This window comes from Natrix helvetica, assembly GCF_964273705.1.
Source record: "Natrix helvetica genome assembly, chromosome: Z".
Classification (NCBI taxonomy): Eukaryota; Metazoa; Chordata; class Lepidosauria; order Squamata; family Natricidae; genus Natrix; species Natrix helvetica.
The window spans coordinates 25,907,485-25,934,339 of record NC_138554.1 but is presented as its reverse complement, the minus strand read 5'-3'; the positions used below and the strand labels follow the sequence as shown (position 1 = coordinate 25,934,339).

The window sequence follows — 26,855 nt, the reverse complement described above, 5'->3', positions numbered from 1 at the left end:
CGGGTTGCCGGATTTCCTGCCAATGAGCCCAGAGTCTTAACTGTTGAGCCACTGTGCCACCTCCTATACATACTCATTGACGTATAGTTTTAAATAAATATCTTCTTTCCCCACTACAATTGTGGCATTTCCACTCTCAGAAATCAATATTGTACACGATACTGTAAAAACTTAGCATTTGGAGATATTATCCAACTGCCCACTTAGTGAAGACCACAAATTGCAGTAGCTCCCAAAAAATATTTTGCATTGATGCATCAACAAAGAGAATGCCACCATGTCTCTTGGTAATTGGCTCCATTGTTTAACTATTCTTCCTAGTATTTCATCTTAATTTGACTAACTACAATTTAAGATAATTCCTTTTAAAAACACAAGTTTTCTGCACCTATTTATTTGTAACAGGAAGCATAGACTACCAACATTCATGCTCATTTCATTTCATACCTGTATAGTTTATTTTCCCCAATCCCCCTGGATTCTCTCTTAATCTCGTGTCTCAGAAGTCTCACCTTCCATATCCATGACGACTGATGGAACCTTCTGTACAGGGGTTAACCTTTCCTTTTTTGATTTGGCGGATTGGGATACATGCTCAGAAACCTCATCTTCCATACCCACCATGGGAGATGGAATGTCATGTCTCGGGGACAAACTTTCTCTCTTTGATCTGGCAGTTTGGCCATGCCGTTTAGTACTTGGTCTTCCTGTAGATGATTAAAGATGACATCAAATCCAATGGAGAAATTATTAAGTCTGAGGGTCAAAAGAAGACTGGAGGAAAGGTGGTTAGAAGCCACCGGTATTTTTGGACTGATGTAAATGTAAACTGGAAATTAAACAAGTCACTAAAATGACAATATCTGGAAAGAGTTCCACCCATAATTTTATTATATATCCCACACAAACACAGTTCTGCTTCTGAATAAATAGATATTCAATGAATTAAAAAAGATGCAACAGTGAAGGGAATTTTGGAGAGGGGAAGGGTATCCGGATACTATTGTCTTCCTTTTGTAATGCAATCTTCATTTTCCTACCATTTTTTCCCATCTTTTTTCATGTAACAGAATCAAATGTGTGGGGAGAAATACCTATAACAATGTTTCTCAACTTCAATCATTTTAATATGTGTGGACTTCAACTCCCAGAATTCCCCAGTCACTTTGGCTGGAGAAATCTGGGAATTGTTCACACACATTAAAATGGACAAGGCTGAGAAATGTTGACCGGTATAGTATCTTCTGATGATTAATATTAAGAACTGTTCAGAGGGACCATCCTTATTATAGCTATGGATAGTCTATCTGAAATCAAACTTAGTCATGATTAATTTAACTCCTACTAATTATGAACCTGTTCTACATTAAATCTGGAGCAAGCTTAAAAGTAGAATTTAGCAATTAACAAATAATTTAATAATTAAAAATTAAATCCTAGAGCTGATATCTTTGAAATTTGCTAATCCAGGGAGAAATCATCACTAGCCTTCCTTCCCAATTCCTGCTAAAAAGGAAGAACTAAAATAGAAGCTTTTAGCAAAAGGCACAGCAGCTCTGGAAAACCTCTATGGTTCCCCCAAAAACTTGAAAATTTAGGTGAGGAACATTGAGACAGAGGTCCATTGGTACCATCATCCATAGCAGCATATCTGTTACATTGCTTCCACTTTTGGTCACCCCAGTTCATGAAGGAGGAATTCATTCCTTGTCGGGTGCATACAAGGTTGACTTGTTGACTCAACTTTGTTGCCTGGCAACCATGTGCCTCATTCCATAGGCAGTCACTTAGCAACAGAGAATGACATCATAGCAATCTCAGCAATCCCTCCCTTCCCTGACCTCACCTTCTTTTTTTTTGACCTGCCAGCCATTCTTGGGAATGGATTCATTCTTGTTGATAGGCTGGGTTTCTTCCAAAATGGCCACCTCCAGCTCTGCTTCATCAAAAAAATCTGCTCACAGAGGTGAAAAGAAAGACAGGTACTGAGAAGCACACAAATAAATGGTGTGAGGATCCATGGTCATTTCTGAAAAAGCACAATGCCGACTACACCCAGTAACCTCCTTCAACATAAGGTCTTTCAGATGGGCTGGATTATAATCCAATATATTTTGAAATATTGACATAGATATTATGATAGGCTTCACATGCAGTACCAATTTGATACACCAACATTTTAAACAATGATTTCTTGGTATGTGTGTGTGTGTGTGTGTGTGTGTATAAAATTTATTTTTATTTAATTTATTTATTATTTAATTTATTTATTATTTATTATTTAATTTATTATTTATTATTTAATTTATTATTTAATTAATTAATTAATAATTAATTTATTTATTTATTATTTATTTATGTATGTATGTATGTATGTATGTATGTATTTATGTATTTATTTATTTATTGATTTGATTTATATAGTCCCCTAACATATTTCACTCTATGGACTGAAGGTGGTAAGGCAGGAACTAACAATTCTCAGGCCAGACAGAGTAATTATGTTAATATGGAAGAGGAGTCTCCTATTCTCAAGGCTGAGAAACGAGCAACTGAAAATCAGCACTGAAAAGAAGAATACAGAATAACAGAGTTGGAAGGGACCTTGGAGGTCTTCTAGTCCAAGCCTCTCATGACCAATTCTCAAACTTATGATCATTGCAGTATCCCAACAGTCACATAATCAAACTTTGGGTGCTTGACAACTGGCATGTTTTTACAAGGGTTGCAGTGCTGTGGGGTCCTGTGAGCTCATTTGCAACCATCCTAGGAAGCTTTTGACATGTAAACTCAATGGGGAAGGCAGATTCGCTTAACAACTGCATGATTTGCTTAACAACTGTAGTGATTCAGTTAACAACCATGATAAAAAGGCCGTAAAATGGGACATGGTTCATTTAACAACTGTCCTGTTTAGCAACATAAATTTTGGGCTCAATTGTAGTCGTAAGTCTGTTGAAATAGAAGGATGGAAAGAAATTGAATTTAAACTCTGGGACTGACCTTTGTATAAAGCTCAATTGTTGTATTTTTCAAAATATCTTTTTTCTTGTCTGCAACATGGCAACTAAAGTAGTGTTGCTGAAGCTGTGAAAGTTCTCTGTTAGCTATTTACAAAATTAGGACGTTGAGTTGCTGGAGAACTGGAATGTATTTTCATCCCTGGCATAAGCTGACACTGTCCCACAAATTCTTCAGCTTAATTCTAGTTTAGTGCATTATGTTGTATGAAGCCAGTTAAATTATATGACTCTCTCTCTTTCTTTCTGGTTCTTTATATACATATTTAATTTTAAACCTAGGAATCACATTTGAAGTGGGGAAATGGTGTGTAAAGTCTAATGATTAAAAGTAATGATATTTGAATCCAATTTTTACCTTAATGTACATTTAGAGTATTTTTATATGACCCCGCATCTTTGTAGAGTGAGCTTCTGGCTTCAGCAAAGTTGGGTACATTTGAAGTGCCTAGGAGGCTCCCGCTTTATTTTAGAAGTTTGTTATTACCATCCATTTGTTGAAGTTGTTGAAGTTTCCCACAAGGCACATATTCCATGTCCGAAGAAAAAAACTGCAGGATGGAGCTTATCTCAAAAGAAATATGTCCTAGTGTCTTACTTCCAAGCAAGGAGATATTTCAGAGATGACAGCAATAGTCACAATTCATTTTCTTTAAAGGGAAGTCACCGAAGGCTTGTGGGGTTTCTGTGATACCAGATTTATTCACACAAATATACAAGCAGATCTCCCTATAATTTTTTGGTCTCGCTTGCCTTAAGTTTTTGTTTTTTTAACAAAGGATAGCACAGAGAACAAGTGGAAAGGAGAAATAAAAGGAATAACGTAAAATTATTTTGACTTGCTGGAAACTTTGGCAGCTGCAACTGCAGGGTCTCAAGGGCGAACAATATAAAACATCTGGAGTTGGTGGCTCAAAATTTTGGCTTACCTGGCCCAGCTGCTTGGCTTTCCCCTTGGCCACTGTGTGACCGGCTCATCTGGATAGAGCTACCCCACATATGGACACCAAGGTGAGCCTCTGGAACAGACTCCACAAGAAAGGGGTTGTTTGTACCTTTAGAGAGACAAACAATTAGTACATTAGAATGAGTAATTCATACTCATTAAAAAATCCAACCTGATTCCTAATCTCATTTATTCATCCCCTCTTCTATTTATCTGAGAAAAATTGCTCCAATACCAAGAGGCTTTGGATACTATTTTGAGAGAGACCAATAAACTATATCAGTGATGGCGAATCTTTTGAGTTTGGTGTATCAACAATTTTGGAATGTCTAACCTGACTCTACTGACATGTCACTGCCCCCCACCCACCTGGGAAACAAAAAAACCCACAATTCTTTACATATTTATTCATTAAAAAATACAGACCAATCACACAGTGCTATGTATTATATAAAGAAATATAAAATAATTACAAAAACAAAGTATGAATAAAACAAACTCATTTTCAGAGGGTCCAGAGGCTGCACGAGAACACAACCCATTTTTTCATGGCCTCTGCAGCCTCCAAAAATTATGCAGGGACAGGGCATGTTTTCAAGAATAGTTGTTGTCGGGTGTAGAATCATAGTGTGTCACACAAGCGTGTCACCTTTGACCAGAGGTCGGTTGCTCCTGGTTCAGACTGGTTTGGGAGAACCGACCGGTAGTGGTAATTGGGCATGGGTCACTGAACTGGTAGTGATGGCTGGCTGGCCATGCCCCCGAACTGGCTCGCTCTGACGCTCACCCTGGCTCGTCTTCGCCATGTGCATCCACACAACTGCCTCCTAGTGCCTATACACAGGTAAGCAGCATGGGCTGCTCAGGGAGCTGTGCAGCCACTGCCTCCTAAATGGGATTGAGCCTCCCGCCTTCTTGATGCACGGAGGCAGGAGGCGGCAGTTTCATTTGCTGTCTGTGAGCTCTGGGGTAGGGGTGGGGTCAAGCAGTCAAGCAAGCATGCCAGGATCTGCCAGCTGCCTCTAATCTGCAGTTTACTCGTGGGCAGGGTGCTCGGCAGCCGGCAGATTGCTGGCTTGCTCACTCGGCTGCTGCCCCTCCCCCCTGGAGCTCACAGGCAGCGAACAAAACCAAACACTCTTCAGACTCTCCAGCTCTCCTGCGTTCAGCTCGGCGCAGTTTGGGTTGTTACTTTCTTTGGCCTTTTTTTTTTAAAAAAAGTTTTACAGTATATTTTATTTCCCATCTCCAACTTGAAACATAAATTTACCAAGCCACGCCCACAAAATAAACCACACCCACAAAATAAGCCACGCCCACAGAGCCAGTAGTAAAAAAAAATTGAAATCCACCCCTGCCTTTGACATAGGTTTGCCATGACTGGACTACATCATCCTAGTAACATTGCTAATTGGCACAAATAGACCTGCTGAAACAATATTTTGCTTCAGATCAGTAGCCTGACGCTTTACAACAGAAGTGTCCATCTTTGGCAACTTTATGCTGGCTGGGGAATTCTGGGAGTCGAAGTCCACAAGTCTTAAAATTGCCAAGATTAGACATCCTTGCTTTATAGCAGGGGTGTCAAACTCGCAGCCCGTGGGCTGGATGCGTCACACGCTGATCACACGCACACCCGGTTTAGTGAAGGGCGGGAGTCGCAATATGTAATGTGATGATGCCATGACAACGTGAGTTTGACAATCCTGATTTATAGCTTTCCATAAGGAAATGATGGAATCTGGAAAAATATTTGGGCTGCAAATTTAAGATGACCATGGTATAGCAGGAAAGAATTATCATTTGGTATCCCTTAGCTGTTATCTAGAGGTCATCCAGATTTTTGTAAGGAAGACATGATAACTCTAATAATAACTTTCAGTTACCATTCAATTTCAGGGAACAAAATCTACTTGCTCTTTGCGATTTTTGCCATTTCGTTGTAACTTATAATTATTCATTCTACTTTCCTTTCCAAATTCAAATACTTCAACCTTTGATAAATTCATTTTCAGAGCCATACTCCTCAATGCATCATACAATCTCACTTTCACTGCAGGCCATTTGGATTTTTAGCTAACTACACATCTGTGATTGCATAAAAACATACATGCAATTGCAATATTCACATCCCCTCCAACAGACTTCTAATATTTCCATGAACATTGTTCTGTTCAGCAACGAACCATTTGTAAGCATTTGATTTATTTTCTCATAAGCACTCCTTCCATTCGTATTCAGCACTGCATTCAGCTACCAATCTTCAGCTCAATATTTGTGTAAAATATCTAATATATTGAAGCATATTAATTTTGTCACATACTTTCTTTAAATCAATATATAGATAATCATCCCTTTTTTCACATTCAATCATATTTTTCATTTCACAATGATCCATTGCAAAGCAAAAATCTGGTCTGCATAGCCTTTGCCAGGGGAAAAAAACTGCACTACACTTTCCAGTTTTACACACAGTAACTTTTTGTACCCTTTTAATCAGGTCTTGGCTGTACCGCATCCAAAGCACTTTTACAAGTGCTTTGTCTCCTTGTAGTTTTGGCATTCTTACTGCTTTTCCCTTTAAAAGCCAGGAGGAGTTTGCTAACACTTTTTCTGACTAACACGTTTTATTAAAAGGCATAAGCTTTCATGAACTGCTGTTCACATTATCCGATGCATTGGATGATTTCACTAGTTTAGGATTTAATTGGAATGTGGGGATGGGAGGAAATCCCAATTTTAGTCCTACATCAGAAGTACTCTAAGATCTGAATGAAGTGAACTGCAGCTAACAAAACTGTAGCTTTTAATAAAACATGCCAGTCAGAAAGGATGCTACTAGATTCCTTCTGATTTTTTGGCTACAATAGACCAACACTTCTCAACTTCGGCAACATTAAGAAGTGCGGATCAATTTCCAGAATTCCCCAGCCAAAAGTAACAAATGATCAAAAATAACTTAATTTTTAATTAAGAGAAAATATCCAAAGGATGTCAAAACCAAAATCTTTAATCTTGAAAATAATCACTATTTCATAACATGCATTTTCCTGAATAGTTGCTGTTGTTCCTTCTTCACTTTTTCTTTAATTCAGTTTATTGTTGAAATGCATCCAATCTGTCAACCATTAGCTCTTCTTGTCAAAACAAACAATTTAAGTGGCAAAAAAGGAAAGCTATGCCTAATTTGAGATATAAGTTACATATATGCCAATTTGGGAGTAACAAATGAGTAACAGTGATCTTATTATTCAGAAAGCACAAATTACCTATCTGCAAATCTGCAGATATGAGTAAACCAAGTTGACCAAGCTGTGCACAATGAAAGAGATGTTAGCAGCTCTGTAAGAAGGGAACATAAGACTGGAAAGAACAAGGATACTCACTATTCCCCAGGCTGTGTTCACTGCAAGACTCCATGAGTGGGATGCGTTCCTCGGTTTTCTGCCTCCCCCGGCACGCCTTCACTTTGGTGTCTGTATTGGCCTGAACCATAAGTGGCTCCTGGCGCTTTCGGCGTTGCTTCTTTTCAATGATACGGCGCTGAAAAGGAGTTCAGAGAGATTGTAAGTAAGGAAAAGTTAGCGTCTACGTACTTACAAAGATGCACACATAATTCATTTTCAAATATCTATTTTGACATTCAGTGACAAATCAGCATTCCATTTATTTTTATTTTTATTTCACTAGTATTATTCTGGAAGTGCAGAATCTCATTTTTTGAATCAAGTGAGTTTGGTCCATTGGCTGTGGCAGGGATTGACTGACCCACTTGTTGTCCAAGCCTGACATCATGGGCTGAGAGAGAGTGTGATGTATCTCAGTTCACCTGGTTAAGAAGATGCCCCACGAGTCTCTCTCACTCCCTAGCTCTGAACTAATATTCCTTACTGATGTGGTAAGGTGGTATTATTTTTATTATGGTGGTGGTGTTCATATAATTCATGTTATTTGTATATCACTTTTTCTCTCAAAAGAACCCAGAATCTTTGAGTAGGAGCACATTTACAAGGTGGGAGCCCAAACATCAGGCAACAAACTTTTTCACACAAAGAATGATTTTTAAACACTACTCCAAGCAACACAATAGAAGGACAAACACAGTTAAGAGTTCTGTATTTTACCAGAAGTTTTTCTTTAGACAATGTAACATACCTGATGTGACCGTTGTTCCACACTGCTTTTAGCATTTCTCCTCACCAAAAGCCATTTCTTCTCAGCCCAATACCACCACATAATTTGTTTCAGAAAAGTATTTTCCTACCAAAATACCTGGAATTCCAGTTTCTGCTTCCGGATCAATGCTGCCTCACCACTGCCATTGCTAGAAGGAAAAGAGGTGCCAGTATTAAAAGGTGAACTGGGGAAAGCACAGAGGCGTCGATACAGAATATGGTACATTTTGAGATGTGGCATCACTCTGCCAGCTCCAGGGCAGCCCCATCCGCTGACAGGTAGGCCCCCGGGATTACATGCTTCCCAAAGATTCTGAATGCCATGGCATTAAAGGACTTTGTGACCTCACAAAAGCTTCAAAGGCCATCCAGGTGTAGGTTGGAAAAATAATTTTTGTATTCAGACATCCCTCTCATCCAGTGTTCTCCCCACCCAAAACTCATTAGTTAAGTCATGTTTTCCCAAAAATAAGTCCAGATCTTATTTACTTTTGGGCTCCAAAATCAGGACTAGGGCATATTTTTGGGGTGTGTGTTACTTTTTTCCCATATATGGGAGGCCCACTTCTTGCTCATGGCAGGGTAAGAGGCCATGTGGCATGTTAGTGCCGCTGCTACAAAGTGGGGAAGAAAAGCTGCCCCAGACACCCTGCACCACCTTACCTCAGGGTCCCTGCGGCCAGGCCACCCATGCCCCAACATTTGCCTCGCCTTGTGGCAGTGGCTCTCGTGACCCAATCCTGCAGGACCCCACATGGCTGCCAGCCCACTTCTGCTTGCTCAAGGCCGCAACAGAGCAGGAGACCGAGCAATGTGCAACCACAGGATGAGCAGAGGGTGTAGAGCTGCCCCATGTGACCCGCACCAGCTTACCTAAAGGCCCCCACAGCCAGATCATCCACATCCCAACACCTGCCTCACAGGCATGGCACCAACACACTGCTTGGCCTTCTGCTCTATTGTAGCCACAAGCAAGCAGAAGAAGTGGCCTGGTGGCCATGTGGGCTCCTGCAGCACATGGCTCCCAGTTCCACCACCACAATGGTGGCATTGGGAACCATGTGCTGCAGATGTTGGGGCATGGATGGCCTGGCTGCGGGGGCCCTGAGGTAACCAGTGTGAGGCGCATGGGGCAACTCCATCACTCCCCACCTCTCCGCGTGGCCGTGGCTCTGGCTGCACAGGCTCTTAAGTAGGGCTTATTTTGGGAGTAGGGCTTATATTAGGCACACACATAAAAACACGTTAAGTCGGGTTTTGAATAGGTCTTATTTTCGGGAAAACAGGGTATTATATCTCTATCTTTATCTATCTATCTATCATCTATCTATCATCTATCTATCTATCTATCTATCTATCTATCTATCTATCTATCGCTCACACACATACTTGCTGACACCTTATTTAAACTATATTTTCATATCAGTGATTGCATGACCTCTGCTGATGCTATACATTAAATAAATACATAATGCCACTTTCAAGAACCAGTCCCTTCTCAGAGATATGGTTTTAAAAGACAGAGGCAACCTTTTCTATACAGTATTGCATACTTAAACTGCCATTCTTTCTTTCCCCTCAGAACCGCCACAAACATTCAGGCCTCAAAGACCTTTTGACAGTCAAACTAGTATAAAATCAAAATACACATAAAGTACTGAGAAGCTTCCGAAGCAGAAGGCAACTACTAAAGAACAAAAATAATGAGATGTCCCATCCTAAAGCTTCACTGAACTAGAAGGCTAGACCAGGTTGTGATATTATGTTTAGATTAAAAGTACAATAAGTTAATGTGAGCTTTTAATGTCACAATATTAACTGAAGTAGAGGGCAGAGTACAATTATCTTATGTGGAGACTGTTTGTTTGTTTGTTTGTTTGTTTGTTTGTTTGTTTGTTTGTTTGTTTGTTCAGTCTATAGGCTTCCTGAGCCCCCAAACCTTTGGTCAGCTTAGAATTAAAAAGTAAAAAAAGACATATAATTTTTTTTACAAAATCTAAATTAACAGGAACTCAACCATTTCCTTGTCCCAAAGCCTGGGAGAATAAACAGATTTGCTTTTCAACTGTCATCAGAGTGGGAGCCATGTTGATTTCTCAGAGGAATCATTGTAAAGGCAGGCACCGTGACAAAGAAGATACCAGAAGAAACTCAAATCAAGGAGACCTGGAACCCACTCTGCTTGATCTCAACAGAAGGACAGAAACAACCAAAAGAGGCAGTTCCCCAGATAAAAATACCTTTTGCCATGAAGCACCTAAATGCAGAGATATCAAAACAGTGGAATATGATTTTAATACTCATATAAATGATGGAGGTTAAAATTAAATCCCATCAAAGCAAAAATAGTTGGCATTCTGTTATTATCTTTTCCTGCATGAACTTCCATCTTCCAAAGAAGTTTCCACTATTCCTGGGAAGAGCAGAAACTTTTTAGTTGTGGCCCTATGATGGTGAAGGAGGCCTATCCAAATTCTATTTCTTGGTCTCTGGGAAAAACCTTTCCAGCCATGTTGTTCTCTACATGATTTGAGGGCAAGCTTGCCTCACAAAGTTGTTTTGAGGATAAAATCCAGGAAGGTGGAATCATTCAATCTTTAAATTATTAGAGCAATATTTCTCAATGTTGGCATTTCAAGATGTGTGGACTTCAACTCCCAGAATTCCCCAGCAGCTTGTCAGCTGGGAAATTGGGAGTTGACGTCCACATGTCTTAAATTTGTCAAGATTGAGAAACATTGCTTAGAAAGGAGAGATAGAAATGTAATATACACAGTATATGAGACACACCTTACCTCTTTAACTATTTATATGTAGCTACTTACTGATGTATTAGAAAAAAGTGCAGTTTTCATTTTGAGCATCCATCTACTGGCCTACCATTGTTCCCACATGGATGCAAATTCCAGACTCCAGATCAGAATGGATCTTTTTTAATCACTTCCCATGCCAATCACCACACTGGCAATCCCATTAGGTTTTCAGTATTATTTCCAATTCTTTGTTTTTAATGGCACATTACTATTTGAAACCTGTTCTGAGTGGGTAGTAGATTCATATCTGATACAAGGGCCAGCCAATCAGAATATGGATAGTCTTCTGAGAAAAAGCAAATAGGAAGTTTGTCCTTTACATTTTGAGTTGGTTACAACATGGACAGGAAAAAAAGAAAGAAAACTGATGCTAAAATAGGACTATATGTTTAAAAATAAAGACTCAATCTTTCACAAAGAACTTTCCAATGCAAAATTTCAGCTTTTCTCATAGGTATGACATGTCCTACCTACGCATTCCTTCCCAAAATATTAAGTATTACTTAACAATGGTAATCGGGACTAGTATTTCCATTGCTACAAGATGCTGTTGTAAAATGTAATGTCATATGAGCATGCTGCTTATTAAAGGTAGTTCTAGAAGTTACCGGTTACCACTAAGTGAATCAGCATAAGTCATTATGCAACCACCTCACATGATGGTGACTTCTGATTTCCTGCCATCTTCCCCGTTGGCTTTGCTTGTGGGAAGTCAGCAGGGAGGATCACAAATTGCAATCATATGATCACAGAATGCTGTGACAATCAGAAATCGGAGGCCAGTTGCCTACTATCTGGATAGGCAGATGGTAGGCACCTCATGATCCTGGGAGCGCTGGAACTTTAAGAAACAGTTGTACCACTTGTTTGTAAGTTCAAACAGTCACTGAACAAGTGGTTGTTAAAAAGGGCCACCTTAATACAAAGGCTGACAGAGTCTATCAAATGTAGTCTGCAAAAATCTGGACAACCACTAAAACAGCACCAAAAGGTTAGAAAAAACCCTAACACTTTGCTGCCCATTACATCATTTGCTTTTGTATACACAGCATATTAAAGGGCTAGACTCTGCTACCATCAACAAATTTATTGACAGACGTTTGCTGTTCTTAATTAGGTCCTTGTACAATCAGACCTCCAGCCAGGTCAGGTGTGGTCTGGAGGGAGAACTTTCTAATCCTATCCCGATTAAGAATGGAGTAAGGCAGGGATGTGTTCTGGCTCCTCTTCTGTTTAATATCTTTTTATCAGACCTGACTGGTTACATCGGACATATTGAGTCCCACGCCCCGAAGCTGACAACTACAAAGATCCCGCTTCTCCTTTACGCTGATGATGCCGTTCTCCTTTCATTGTCAAGGCCAGGACTGAAAAGATTACTTTCTGCATTTGGGTCTTACTGTGCTGAAAACCATTTGGCTATTAACTATGATAAATCAAAAGTACTAGTGTTTACTAGAGCCCGGAAATTGTATAACTGGGATATCAGTGGTAATGCTGTTAAGCAGGTTTTCCATTTTAAGTATCTAGGTATTCAATTTCAGAACACTGGTGCCTGGACTAGACATCGAACCCAGGTGCTGAACTTGGCCTCCTGTAGTCACCAGCAGATTTTAAGATTCTTTTATACCCAAGGTGGCCAGTTCATTCCTTCTGCCCTACGTATTTACAAAGCCAAAATGCTGGCCCAAACTCTTTACGGCATTCCCATATGGATACGGGGCTTCAAGGATTGCATTGAAAGAACCCAGGCTGCTTTCCTTAGAAAACTTCTGGGTCTTCCCCCTTGTGTTGGTTTTGCCCCGATATACCTGGAACTGGGCATTCGATCGGTGGAATGTATGGCCTGGATAAACACCTTTAAATGGTGGTTTCGGGTGCTCTTTCTGGCAGTTCCTGGCAGCTACCTCTCCCTGGTGTTCACGGACTCCCATATTTCTCGCTGGGAGAAAGAGCTGCTGAAGAAACTTCATCTGCTAGGTTTCATGGAGGATGCCTTGGGAAACTATGACCTCAAGGATGCCCAATTTAGGATAGTCCAACGGCTTGTGGACATCGATTTACAATATATACGAGCCAGAGCCAATAAAACTTGCTCCCCCCTGACTCTCAACCAAGTTAATAACTATGGATTGAGGATGGCTTCCTATTTTTATACCCTAACCATTCCCAAGTATAGAAGAGCTTTTTCCCTAGCTCGCTTCAATGTCTTGCCCTCAGCACTTCTGGATGGTCGTTACAAGAGGCTCCCGATTAATAAGCGGCTGTGCCCTTGTGACAGAGCCGAGGTTGAGACAGCGGAGCATGTCCTTCTATTTTGCCCTATGTATAGCGTGGACAGATCTAGGTTACTGTCTCTTCCTGAAATTGTCCCTTCTGGTCCTGATGGCTGTGATTTGTTTGTGCATTGCCTTGGGGATGTCTCCTCGTACATCACCTCTCAGGTTTCCAGGTTTTTCTTGAGAGCTGTGACCATTAGAGGAGAGAGCTGTAACCTCCCTTAGTTGGGCTTTTGGTGACTGGCTGCTGTGTCTCTTTTGTAGTGGCCGTGTTTTGGTCTGTGACTGTAAATAAAGTATTATTATAAATTTAAACATCCATTCCCACCATGTCTTTGTTGTTATCTTCCTTACCTTCCAGGTGAAGATGCAGTTGAGGATTCCATGATGCTGGAGAGAAAAACCAGTACAGAAAAATCAAATCATGAATATTAAAAAAGGTTTTTTGAATGCTAAATCAGCTCCTAGTGAAATAAATTACTAGATTCTTCTATTTGTAATCACAAATATTCATTGCTCCTTTTTCAAGCAGTCCACACCTATAAAGCTCCAAGTTATACTAATGTAAGCATAGATCTATATTATTACATTTGGGATGCAGAAATCCTATAGAGCACTAGATGACAGCAATGTAATGTGTAACATTATGTTCAGAGCCTGGGATATTCATTTCATGCATGTAAAAAGACTAAGCTTAGCTGCTAAGGTTGTGACATTGACTTTTTTTCCCTTTGCTTATCATTTAAAAGTACAGGTAGTCCTTGACTTACAACCATACGTTTAAGGACCATTCAGTTACAATGGCACTGAAAAAAGTGACTTATGACTCTTTTTTTTTTTACATCACCATTGCAGCATCCTCATAGTCACTTGATGAAAATTCAAATGCTTGGCAACTGACATGTTGCAGGGTCCCGGCTTTTGTGACCTTCTGAGAAGCCAAGTCAATGGGAAAGCCAGATTCACTTAACAACAGTATTACTAACTTAATAATTGCAGTGATTCACTTAACAACTGTGGCAAGAAACGTCATAAAATGGGGCAAAATTCACAATAACTGTCTTGCTTAGTAAAAGAAATTTGGGGCTCGGTTGTGGTTGTAAGTCAAGGATTACCTGTATATCCCAAGAAGGCCATCAGCAAAAGTTTGCATGCCTTTCTTAATAAGTCAAGAGAGAGAATGTGTTTAAAGAAAGTTTAGCATTTTAAAAAGGATTTTAAAAAAGAGTATTTTTCTTGTAAGGTCAAAGAATTTGAAAAAATATAGTGAACTTTGCTAATAAAAATAGTGATAGTTCACAAAGATTATTAATGTCAGTATTCCAAACAAAGCACCCATAGAAAGCAGAACTCTGAAGCAGGTGGATTCCTCAAAGAACAATTTATTGGATACATCACATTGGCACAACTGGTAAAAACCAACTCTGAAAGCTTCCGTGGTTTTCACCCAGTGAAAACTGAAAGTTCCCCCTTTCCCACAAGTCATCCGTCACATTGTCCACTAGATGTGCTGGCTGGTTGCTTGATTACTCTACTCCTCCTACTCCTCCTTCCAGCCATCTGTTGAAATGTCCCGGGTTCCCACAGAAAAACTTTTTGTTTTGGAATCCCCAACTATCTATTTTCCTCTTCCCTCCCATCCAGTTAGGACTATTAGGTGCAAACAGAAATACATACTATTTCCATAGCAAGGAAGATAAAGCAGGAATGGTTAAATTGATCATGTTATTCGAAGAGGAGTATTTAAGTACATTTTTCAGTTGGATATCACTTCTGGATTTTGTGCTCATGAAAAAAAGAAATGGAACTTTGACTTTGGTTTTGTCAATTAGATAGATTTGTGATTATAGAAATGGCTAGTTATATGTTGTACTGTGTAAAAACAAAAAGGCTGGAATGTTTTTATCTTGTACCGTGCTAAAATGAGTCAGAAGTCAATGGCTTTTTTTTCTTTTTTCCCTTATACCTCACACTTTCTTTTCCCCTCTCTTTCTCCTTCCCCTCCTTTCCTATTTCTATTTTTCTTTATATTTGATGAGGGATGGGGGAGGGAGGGAGGGAGGGAGGGAGGGAGGGAGAGAGAGAGAGAGAAAGAGAGAGAGAGAGAGAGAGAGAGAGAGAGAGGGAGAGAGAGAGAAGTGAAAGTATTCCTACTAGTGAAAACTTAGTAGCTTTTTATTGCATAATGTGAAAAGGCACCCTGGAAAGATCTTGCTTTCTGTAGAATTAGCTGCCAAAAGCTTGATAATATGCGGGAAATTCCTTTAACTCTCTTTTGCCAGATAGGATCATCTGGTATTTTGCAGTCCAGTTTACTGCAGAGTGTGAGTTTTGGTGCTGTGGTTAAACACATCAAGCTTAGGCTAGGAGACTTTGGGGCCAGTCCCTCTCTCCCAGGCTCAGCCCTAGGAAGAAGGAAATAGCAACTCACTTTTGAAAATATTGCCAAGGAAACTACAGGGACACATCCAGGCAGTTGCCAGGAGTCAAGATGAACTCAAAGGCACAGGAGAAAAATTAGTAACAGGAGTAATTATTAGCAGCCCAATCCAAACACTGATTGAGGAATTGCTGTTCTGTTCTCATTCGTTTCACATTGTTTTTACCATGTCTCCAAATATATTCTGAATTTCCCTTATCTCGCTCTATATATAAAAGTGAAATACCACTCATGCATCATCACAAAATCTCCAGAACCGTAAAGCCTACAAACTTGAAATTTGGCACATACAGGTGAAACTTGAAAAATTAGAATATCATGCAAAAGTTCATTTATTTCAGTAATGCAACTTAAAAGGTGAAACTAATATATGAGATAGACTCATTACATACAAGATAGTTCAAGCCATGATTTGTCACAATTGTGATGATTATGGCTTACAGCTCATGAAAACCCCAAATCCACAATTTCAGAAAATTAGAATATTGTGAAAAGGTGCAATATTCTAGGCTCAAAGTGTCCCACTCTAATCAGCTAATTAAGCCATAACACCTGCAAAGTGTTCCTGAGCCTTTAAATGGTCTCTCAGTCTGGTTCAGTAGGAATCACAATCATGGGAAAGACTGCTGACCTGACAGTTGTGCAGAAAACCATCATTGACACCCTCCATAAGGAGAAGAAGCCTCAAAAGGTAATTGCAAAAGAAGTTGGATGTTCTCAAAGTGCTGTATCAAAGCCCATTAATAGAAAGTTATGCGGAAGGGAAAAGTGTGGAAGAAAAAGGTGCACAAGCAGCAGGGATGACCGCAGCCTGGAGAGGATTGTCAGGAAAAGGCCATTCAAAAGTGTTGGGGACTTTCACAAGGAGTGGACTGAGGCTGGAGTCAGTGCATCAAGAACCACCACACACAGACGGATCCTGGACATGGGCTTCAAATGTGGTATTCCTCTTGTCAAGCTGCTCCTGAGCAACAAACAATGTGAGAAGCGTCTTACCTGGGCTAAAGAAAAACAGACCTGGTCTGTTGCTCAGTGGTCCAAAGTCCTCTTTTCTGATGAGAGCAACTTTTGCATCCCATTTGGAAACCAAGGACCCAGAGTACGGAGGAAGAATGGAGAGGCACACACTGCAAGATACTTGAAGTCCAGTGTGAAGTTTCCACAGTCTGTGTTGATTTGGGGAGCCATGTCATCTGCTGGTGTTGGTCCACTGTGCTTCATTAAGTCCAAGGTCAATGTAGCCGTCTACCATTTTGGAGCACTTCATGCTTCCTTCTGCAGACAAGCTTTATGGGGATGCTGACTTCATTTTCCAGCAGGACTTGGCACCTGCCCACTGCCAAAAGCACCAAAACCTGGTTCAATGACCGTGGGATTACTGTGCTTGATTGGCCAGCAAACTCTCCTGACCTGAACCCCACAGAGAATCTATGGGGCATTGCCAAGAGAAAGATGAGAGACATGAGACCGAACAATGCAGAAGAGCTGAAGGCCACTATTGAAGCATCCTGGTCTTCCATAACACCTCAGCAGTGCCACAGGCTGATAGCTTCCATGCCACGCCGCATTGAGGCAGTAATTGCTGCAAAAGGGGCCCAAACCATGTACTGAGTACATATGCATGTTTATATTTTTCAGAGGTCCGATATTGTTCTATGTACAATCCTTGTTTTATTTATTGTAGGTAATATTCTAATTTTCTGAGATTGTGGATTTGGGGTTTTCATGAGCTGTAAGCCATAATCATCACAATTATGACAAATCACGGCTTGAACTATGTTGCTTTGCATGTAATGAGTCTATCTCATATATTAGTTTCACCTTTTAAGTTGCATTACTGAAACAAATGAACTTTTGCACGATATTCTAATTTTTCGAGTTTCACCTGTATGTTCCTCTTGGCTTTAGGTGCTCACTAAGAAAGGATTTTTCAAAATGACCATCAGATCATTAGTATTTCTTATAGAATTTTTAATGCTCTGGTGCTAAAGAGTTAGATATTCTACTCTCCACCTGAAAAATGCTCTGATGCTAAGGTGTTAGACTAAGGGAGAGAAAAGGATAAAATAGGAAAGGCCTCTGTGGGGCAAATCTGAGGGAGAGAAGAGGATAGGAGAGGCCGATCATAACTACTCATTTATTTTCAAGCTATGTGTCCATTTATCAAGCCCGATCAAATAGTTTCATAGCAGAGCATGAGTATTCAGCTAGTACATATATATTCATACATGTTTCTCCTTGGATCCACCTCTTCTTTATAATTTTTGGAGCTAAGAGAGTTAATTGAAGTTACTTAGGTGGCCCAAAAGAAAATCAGCTTCAGATTAACACAAATCGACACAATCCAACAGAAATCCAGTGAAGTGAAAAAGTCTTGAAAATTGACATATTTACCCTTTTAATTTCCACCATGGACATTTCTGGAAGTAGTGATAAACCAGATATTCCCTTTATTCAAATTTGATTTGTTGGTTGATGATGCTCAAAGCAGAAGTTCAAACATTAATCAAGTTTTTACAGTCCATTAAAATCTATCACAGCAACTCCTGACAAAGGCAATGTAACTCCTGTTCAGATTAATTTTGAAGCTAAAATGTTGCTAGAACAAATCTTTACAGAAGGATTTCAATTGTGGGAGGATTCTAACAGATGTTCTTGTATTTAATATCTGTTCCTTTACTTAAGATGACTTTATAAGCTCTAGGTATATATTACTAAATGAACCAGGATCCTAGCATAAGTGAAGCCTGGAGAATATTTTTGGCCCAGAAAGGCTGCCATAAGAGATTTTGAGGAGTTTTGTGAAGCAGGGAGAATGAATCATTGAATCTAATCATTTGGGGGGGGGGGGGACTCAGGAGAGAAAATTTCAGTCAAATGCTTTATCATTAATTTAGCAGCTGTCCCAGAATGTGGCTGAGATCTACAGATGGATACCAATTAACTCTGTATAAAATAATGTCACTGAAGACTTCAGTTCCCACCAACACCAGCCAATGTGATAATTATTAAGGGATTGTGGGAGCTGGAAACCAAAACTTTTACAAGGTTGACTATTGTTGCCCAGTGCTCACTTGTTTTGAGCAATTAATTCGCTCTTCTTTCTTTCTTTTGTTTTGTTTAGAGCGTGGGTGTCTAATCTTGGCAACTTCCCTGGCTGGAAAATTTGAAGCATTGAACTCCATAAGTTTTAAAGTTGCCAAGGTTGGGCAGCCCTTTAGAGAGTTAACATAAATTGTAAAATAGGGGAACATTTATTATCATCCCAATCTAGAACATTATAAGAGACTCTGACAGTTCCCTGCATCACATTTTTTTTTACTATGTACTTAGTTTGATGGGATTTGTAATCTATAAAAAATGAATTTCAGTTTCCATTTCTCCTTCACGCTTCTTATTATGGATTACAAGGGTAGGATTCTCCAAAATAGCTCTAAATGCTTCCTTTTTATTGTAATTCAATACAAAAGGTTTGCAGGAACTCTTAAAGAGTAGCTTCCAGAGATAGAAATAATTCTAATTTATAATGTATCATTAATTATTATTACTATTTCTTCTAACTAGCAAACATTTTCAATTTAAATAGGTTTGAAATGCATAGCAAAAATCCATAAAGAAGAAAAATAAACCGAACTGCAAATCCTAAAATCATTAATCAGTCCCACCTCTCATATGGGTTGGCTTGGAAGAATGTACTTCAAACACTTTGGAGAGACAATGGGATTGCCAATATGATAGTCATTTTCTTAAAAAAAAAAATCAGGGAACTCAACTGACCCTTTTTAAAAAATAAAATAATGGTTTAAGATTTCAGGCTATTTCTACCTAATTCAGTATTAACAATTACAGAAAGCTGGAAGCTAAGGCTGATAGTGAAAAAGACTTTTTCATGATGAATAAAGAATTCAGGATAGAGAAAAGCACAAAATTGTGACGTTTTTTTCTTGTGGATAAATAGTGAGTTGGTGTGGGAAAGTAGTGGAAAAGGCAATAACTTTTTGCTCCAGTGCTTTTCCTAGCTTAGCCCAAAGACCTAGTTTTTATCCTCAGCAATCACATTACATCTCAGACTATAGATGTTAGAAAGATTTACAAAGGTGCCTTATGCTGTGTCAGGCTTGGTTTATCAAGCTTAGTACCATTAATACTGCATATAGGCTTTCCCCCACAGGCATCCAGCTGCTGCACAAGCATGCTCTGGCAACACTTTGTCATTGTGACCCTTGACATTTCCTTCATCTTCTCTCCACCAGTGCCTCAACTTATTCTCGGTTTCCCTGTTATTCTGGCACCAACTAAAGGCATCCTTCTAACCTCAGCAACTTTAAGATATGTGAATTTCAACTCCCAGAATTCCCCAGCCAACCATGCTTGGGAAATCCATATATCTTAAAGTTGTCCAGGTTGAGAAACACTGTTTCAGAGGACTAAATCTATTAAACTTTCTCGCCCATCACCATGAAAGGATGTCGGGTGACTGGGGCACAGGCAATAGACATATAATAGGGATTCACCACAAGGACAACTGATTACATGACGACACACTTTTCACTAGATTAAGAAGTGAGGAGGAATATTTTGCCTCACAGAATTGTATCAAGAGCTCAACAACATCGCAGACAATGGTCCTACCTAGACCGACTTGGAGAAATCTAGGATTGTATTGTTGATAACAGTCAATAAGTTATCTCCAGTCTTGGAGAATCACTACAATGCAGTATAGTTCACATTGAAGCTTGAAGAATCAACAGCCTACTTCATTCATATATATTTTTAAAACTCCCTTTTTATGACCCTGTAATCCCTATATTACTGTATTTATCTATTTATCTATCTATTTATTATCTATCATCTATCTATTGTGTGTGTGTGTGTGTGTGTGTGTATTTATAGTATGTATAGTGTGTATAGATATATTGTGTATATATATATTTCTGTATATATCTTCTATATATTGTGTATATATATATATATATATCTTGTGTGTGTGTGTGTATGCATATGTATGTATACATACAAACATGCATACATATCCAGAAGGTTACAAAAGTTTTTAATCTCCAGTGTCTAAAAATAACAATAAAAAAGGTTTCGCTCCTCCTAAATGAGATTGCCAATAAAAATACCTTTAATAACTATAAAGATTGGATTGATAAAAACTAGACTGGAATTATGCTGTGCTCCAAAGTGCCCTCCTTATTCTTTCTGTGCTGTGAATCCCTTTGCCTGAATCAGAGGTTTCTTTTCTGATTCTACTTATAGATCTCAGGATTTGAGTAAAAAGCTCAGCAGATTCTACATGCCTGAAATCTGCCCATTTCTGTCTTAGATGGCAGACTTCGCAACAGCGCAACCGGTTTTGCCGTTAGAAGTCTTTAAAAAAACATGACCTCGGAAGACTAAGAGTGTGGATTAAAAGCATGAAGGTTTGGTAATAGCAGGGCTGTCCACTTCAGGCATCTGTGGTTATCCCAAGATGGACAGGGCATTAGAGATTAACATGAATAAAATCTCAGAGGCACACACTCACACACACACATATATGGAGAGAATGCTCTCTGTAACTTACAACTTGTGTCTCGGAGATGACTGCACTAAAATAGGCTCCAACTGCAACTGAAAGTGGGGAGAAAGAAACAGATATTTAAGAATATCTTGCAAAATAAATTTTCTTGCACCTTTAAGTATGGCCCAGCAATTTGAACTCTGACTCCCAAAGTGCCTCTGTTCTAAATCACTGAACTCCACTCCTCTTTGGAGCAAGAAGTCCTTTCTTAATTCTCTTTCTTTTTTTGTGCCTGCGTTACAAAGCTCCAGAATCCATTATTGCTTCTGTGCTCAGCCACTTTTGAAGCACACTAAAAACATGTTTCAAATATTTGTATTCCAGAGTTTGCTATGGAATGCAAACAAAGCTAACTGATCAACACAGCAGAATGATATTCAATCCCAGAAAAAGTCAGGTTCCCTTTTTACTTACCCTCTTTCTATAGTATCCAGTAATCCTAGTTCTCAAATCTCGAAGTTAGATCCTGCCCTCCCTCCCATTTCCCCCCCTCTTTCTCTCCCTTCCCTTCTTTCTCTCGCTCAGTTCTGACGGTGCCTTCAAATTGCAGCTGGCTCAGTGGGAGGGCAGTGGATGGTCCCTCCTCCTCCTCTCCCACCAAAACCGGCATCGCATTCTCTCTTGCTTAATCAGCTTTGTCTGTCTTAAGTCTCCAGGTCTTGTGGCTACCATAGAGTCTTCTTTATAGAGACTTTGTAGTTTGCATATATAAAGGCTTACTGTAGGCTCTGCCGGCAGGCACATGTTTCTCTATACCCTGTTTGAATATACTCAAAAGTAAGAGAGAAAGTGGGTAAGTGAGTGATTAGCTTCAGAAATCCACGAGGGTAAATTTTATTTAGTTAATTAGGTCCCCCAATATCCCTGATTGTGCAAAAGATCTGCAAGTAGTGGGGAAAAACAATTGCAGGCATATGTTCAGTCACCTACGTGTGAGCATATTAATTGCCTTTCTCTATGAAGGTGCATAAGAGTATTGAGGCCCCAAAAGGGATTTAATTTGCACAAACAACCAGATGTAGAAATTATGTGCAAATGAGCATGTGTGAACTCAAAGCATCCTACAGTTGTTAAGCATCATGATGCTTTGCATAATTGGCAATTCAGTGGCTTGGATTCAGATTGAATTTTTACACAGCCAGGCTGGCACAACTCAATAGCCCGTTTTGTTTTTTCTATAGAAGTTTTTGCAGACTTGGGGAAATTACTACATGCTGGGTCAAGGAATCTAGCTGGCTGCAATGGAAGGGAGGAATTCCTGAAAAAACAGAGGCCTCTTCTGTGATAAGAATTCTGCTCCTACAAAGAATTTCCATTCAGTTTTCAGACTTCCTTCCCAGCTCTATAGCTGACCTAATTAAGGACTCTCCTGATGCTCTATATATGACTGACTATTTTGGCAGAATAACAGAATAATACAGTTGGAGGGAACCTTGGAGGTCTTCTAGTTTAGCCCCTTGCTCAAGCAGAAATCCCTAAACCATTTCAGACAAATGACTGTCCAATCTCTTCTTAAAAATCTCCAGTGTTGGAGCATCCACAACTTCTGGAGGCAAGTTGTCCCAATGTCCCAATTGTTTTAACTGTCAGAAAATTTCTCCTTAGTTCTAAGTTGGTTCTCGGTTAATTTCCATCTGTTGCTCGTTATACTGCTTTCAGGAGCTTTGGAGAATAGCTTGACTCCTTCTTCTTTGTGGCAACTCCTGAGATATTGGAACACCGCTATCATGTCACCCTTAGTCCTTCTTTTCATTAAAGTAGACATACCCAATTCCTGCAACTGTTCTTCATATATTTTAGCCTCCAGTCTAAACATCAACTGTGTTGCTCTTCTCTGTGCTCTTTCTAGAATCTGAACAACTTTTTATATCATGGCGACCAAAACTGGATGCAATATTCCAAGTGTGGTCTTACCAAGGCCTTATAAAGTAGTATTAACACTTCACATGATCTTGATTATATCCCCGTTAGCTTTTTTGGCAGCTGCAGCATACTGCTGGCTCATATTTAAGTGATTGTCCACTAGAATTCCATATCCTTCTTTCACAGTTATTACTGTTGAGCCAAGTACCACCTATTCTGTACCTATGCATTTGGTTTTTCTTGCCTAAATGTAAAACCTTACTTTTCTCTACATTGGATTTCATTTTGTTAAATAGGGCCCAGTGTTCAAGCCTGTCCTTCTGTATCTTGAGCCTATAGTACCGGCTATTCCTGCCAGCTTGGTGTCAATTTGATGAGTTGATGGCAAAATGAGTAACTCCATACCACTTGCATGCACATTCATATCCAATATTAAATGTTCAGGAAATGCTGATATGAATGTCTTTATATCATCAGCTTTCTTTATCTATTACTGTACTTTAAATTCTCATAATCCCCATGAATTTCAGAGTTGCAGAGCACAGTTTGGGAAAGATTGTCTTTGGCTTCACTGTTTAAACCGGTGTTTCTCAACCTTGGCAATTTTAAATGTGGACTTCAATTCCCAGAATTCCCTAACCAACCATTCCCTAGCCAGGAATCCTAGAAGTGGTCCACACAACTAAAATGTTGCTAAGTTTGGAATGGTTTGGAAAACACTGATTTAATCACAATAAATGTTCTAAACCTGTCCAATTAAAAAAAAAACTTTCAAAAATTGCTTATTAATACTTGGATGGGACACCCACCATAAAATCCCAGGGTGACATACTCTAATAAGACATTGAACAAACATATCAGAAGATAGCAATGACAATACATTTCAGGCCATTAAAACAATACGTTTCTATGATATGACAAGGAGCCAAGCTTGTCTGAAAGGAGCTTTAATATGAAAGTCTCTGATCATTTAAAATTTTGTATCCAATTATCGTAAGCTGGTAGTCTATTTATCCAACCATATTTCATCAAGAGAAATATTTTCCCCTTATCTACATTACAGTTATATTGTTGGATTGGATAATTCTGTCCCAATCAGTATCTCTAAGAGGCTTCGAAACATTGACTTAAAATCCTTGTTTTTTCTTGTTGTTGCACTCTAAAACCTGATATTCAGAAGCATGTCATCTCTGAATATGTCAATTTCCCTTAGGTCTAAGATGTATTCATCAATGTAGTTTCAGTTCATTTATTTAACCCTTTTAAAAAATCTATCATAACTACTAATGACTTAGATTCTGCATTTAGATTTTCTAAGTTTCACCCTGTGCTGTGTTAAGTACATATTTTTGTTATTCCAACTGCTGAGCTCTTTAATTTGATTAGAATTTAATCAAATTCTAGAAATGAATAAGCAAAAAAAGAAAGTGTATCTAACTACTTTCTTAATCTTACTCATAACTTTACAAATTGTTATCAGTTAAGTTCACCTTGTGCCTTAACATCATGCCTTATCCTTTGTCTTAGTGTAAGGTGAAAACTCACTATGGTTCGTAAACTGAGTTTATGACTTGATGTTATGTGTGAAATCAACTACTAGGCTTATTCAAGAAATTATGCTTTAAAAAAACATATCTTAGTACATTTTGTGAACACAGTAGTCATTGTTTCTACATAAGTCTTTTACGTAGTGTCCCATATGTACTTGAATTTAAATAGAAAAACAAGTATTTCTTTTTTCCCCTCTCATTAGCTTACCTTATCTGGAGATTTCAGCCTTTTTGACATGCTAATATCATCTTCCCAATGGAGCATGGCCATTGCACTTTGTTTCCTATAATCCTAAAAACGTATTTGCCAATATATTTTTGCAAATCAGCCTTTGCTGTTTTATTTTTAAATCCCTCAGGGAATAGATCAGTTCAAGTTCAAAAGTTGCTACTTTACTTAACTTTCTCCCTGCTAATTAATATTTTTATTTCTACAACTCACTGAAGCTGCTTTATGCACTTGTATATCTAATGTTAAGGCTAGGGCTGCCAAACAGGTTACTGTTTTCTTATTGAACAATGGGTAACCATGACAGTGCCAGCCAGTTACAAAGGATTAAAAATGGTGTTCTGTTCTGGAATGATGAATTCCAGAATGTTTATACAATGATTTTAACAATTCCCCTAAGGTAGTCTCTCACAAGGGTTAACTTCCTGCAACCTGGCATGACCCACATGGACCACTTTGTAGTTTCCATCAATACTGGCCAGTATAGTTGTTGTCATCAGGATGAAAAACTCTATTCTAGAAAACCAATTTTAGCATAGCGTGATTTGATTTTTATGGCTCTTATGTGTGCTAATTTTATTTGGATTATATCATTTTTCTACCATCAATTTTCTTCTCATTTTTTCCTTTTCTTTTTGACCCTCCCTCCCCTGAAACAAACTGCTCTTAGCTGGAACACCTTCTCATAGCTGTGACTGATCCCTGCATTCCTCTCTTCCATCCTGTGCTTCTTGGCTGTTTTGCTGTCTGCTTTTTCAATGGATTATTTGCAGATATAAAACAAAATGGAACGCTGATATAATTTTTCATATACAGGTAGTTCTTGACTTACAACAGTTCACAGTGACCGTTCAAAATTAGAAAAGCACTAAAGAAAGCAATTTATACTGTTTTTCAGACTTATGACCATTGCATCTCAATGATAACATGCTCAAAATTGAGATGCTTGGCAAATGACTCATATTTATGACGGTAGCAGTGTCTCAGGGTTATGTGATCTTCTTTTGTGACCTTCTGACATGCAAAGTCAATGAGGAAGCCAGATTAATTTAACAACCATGTTATTAACTTAACAACTGCAGTAATTCACTTAACAACTGTGGCAAGAAAGGTCTTAACATGGGACAAAATTAACTTAACAAATGTCTCACTTAACAACATAAATGTTGGGCTCAGTTGTGGTCATAAGTCAAAGACTACTTGTACTGTATTTTTCTATTCTTTTACTATTCCTACCCACCCAATCCGCTGCACAAAATAACCCAACTAAAATTTTTGGAGAACAACCCACTTGGAGGCCTGTCTGGAACTGCAGAAGTAGCAAAAGATTGTAAAGTCTAATTCTAAGATTCCATTTTAAAACTGGACCCCATGGTTTAAACCCATTATTTCTCAACACTGGCAGCTGTGAACTTCAAGGCCCAGAATTCTTCTACCTGCCCTGGGGAATTCTGGGTATTGAAGTCCACACATCTTAAAACTACCAAGTTTGAGAAACATTGGTTTGAAACATAAATTCTGCCCCTCCTGATGTTTGCTTTCTTTGTAACCTAAGATAGAATTCTGGACAATCCAAATCTTAATTTGCCCACCTTTTAAAAATCCATTTTGAGGTTTTTCTTTTGGATAAATTTAATTTTTAAAAAATTGCTGTGCAGTTTTTAATTAGGACTATTCGGATAGCAAAAAATCCGGATAGCACATTAGATGACAGCAAATAGTTAGTTTTAACTGATAGTGATTATCTGGATTTTTGGTGGTCCAGATTACTGGATAGTTCTATTTTCATGCACCTCGAACCTGCTCAGGAGCAGGTTTGGGTCTTGATTTTTTCTACCCAGGCTTCAATTGATTTCTTGAATTCAATGAAAAACAAATAAGAAAACCCTGCCACGGATTGTATAACGACACACTGTATTCAGTGAACTTGTCCTTGGGTTTTCTCACTTTTTTTTTTTTGGTTCTTTACGGAAA

The 26,855-nt window shown here is 38.9% G+C and overlaps 1 protein-coding gene across 3 annotated transcripts in view; it reads right to left on the bottom strand.

The window, feature by feature from the left end:
* The window catches only part of TULP2 (TUB like protein 2), a 37,841-nt gene extending 16,113 nt beyond the window's left edge, over positions 1 to 21,728 (bottom strand). For 2 of the 3 annotated variants that reach the window (XM_081970785.1, XM_081970787.1), the window contains exons 1-8: positions 21,654 to 21,728; positions 21,243 to 21,289; positions 13,588 to 13,623; positions 8,239 to 8,290; positions 7,353 to 7,509; positions 3,950 to 4,075; positions 1,847 to 1,954; positions 513 to 707 (exon numbers count right to left, since the gene is read on the bottom strand). In XM_081970785.1, coding sequence (XP_081826911.1) covers positions 513 to 707; positions 1,847 to 1,954; positions 3,950 to 4,075; positions 7,353 to 7,509; positions 8,239 to 8,290; positions 13,588 to 13,619 — 670 coding nt within the window. In that variant the 5' untranslated portion in view covers positions 13,620 to 13,623; positions 21,243 to 21,289; positions 21,654 to 21,728. The remainder of the gene's footprint in view (positions 1 to 512; positions 708 to 1,846; positions 1,955 to 3,949; positions 4,076 to 7,352; positions 7,510 to 8,238; positions 8,291 to 13,587; positions 13,624 to 21,242; positions 21,290 to 21,653) is intronic. The other variant, XM_081970786.1, reaches the window with a different exon arrangement.
* Positions 21,729 to 26,855: the final 5,127 nt, after the last annotated feature.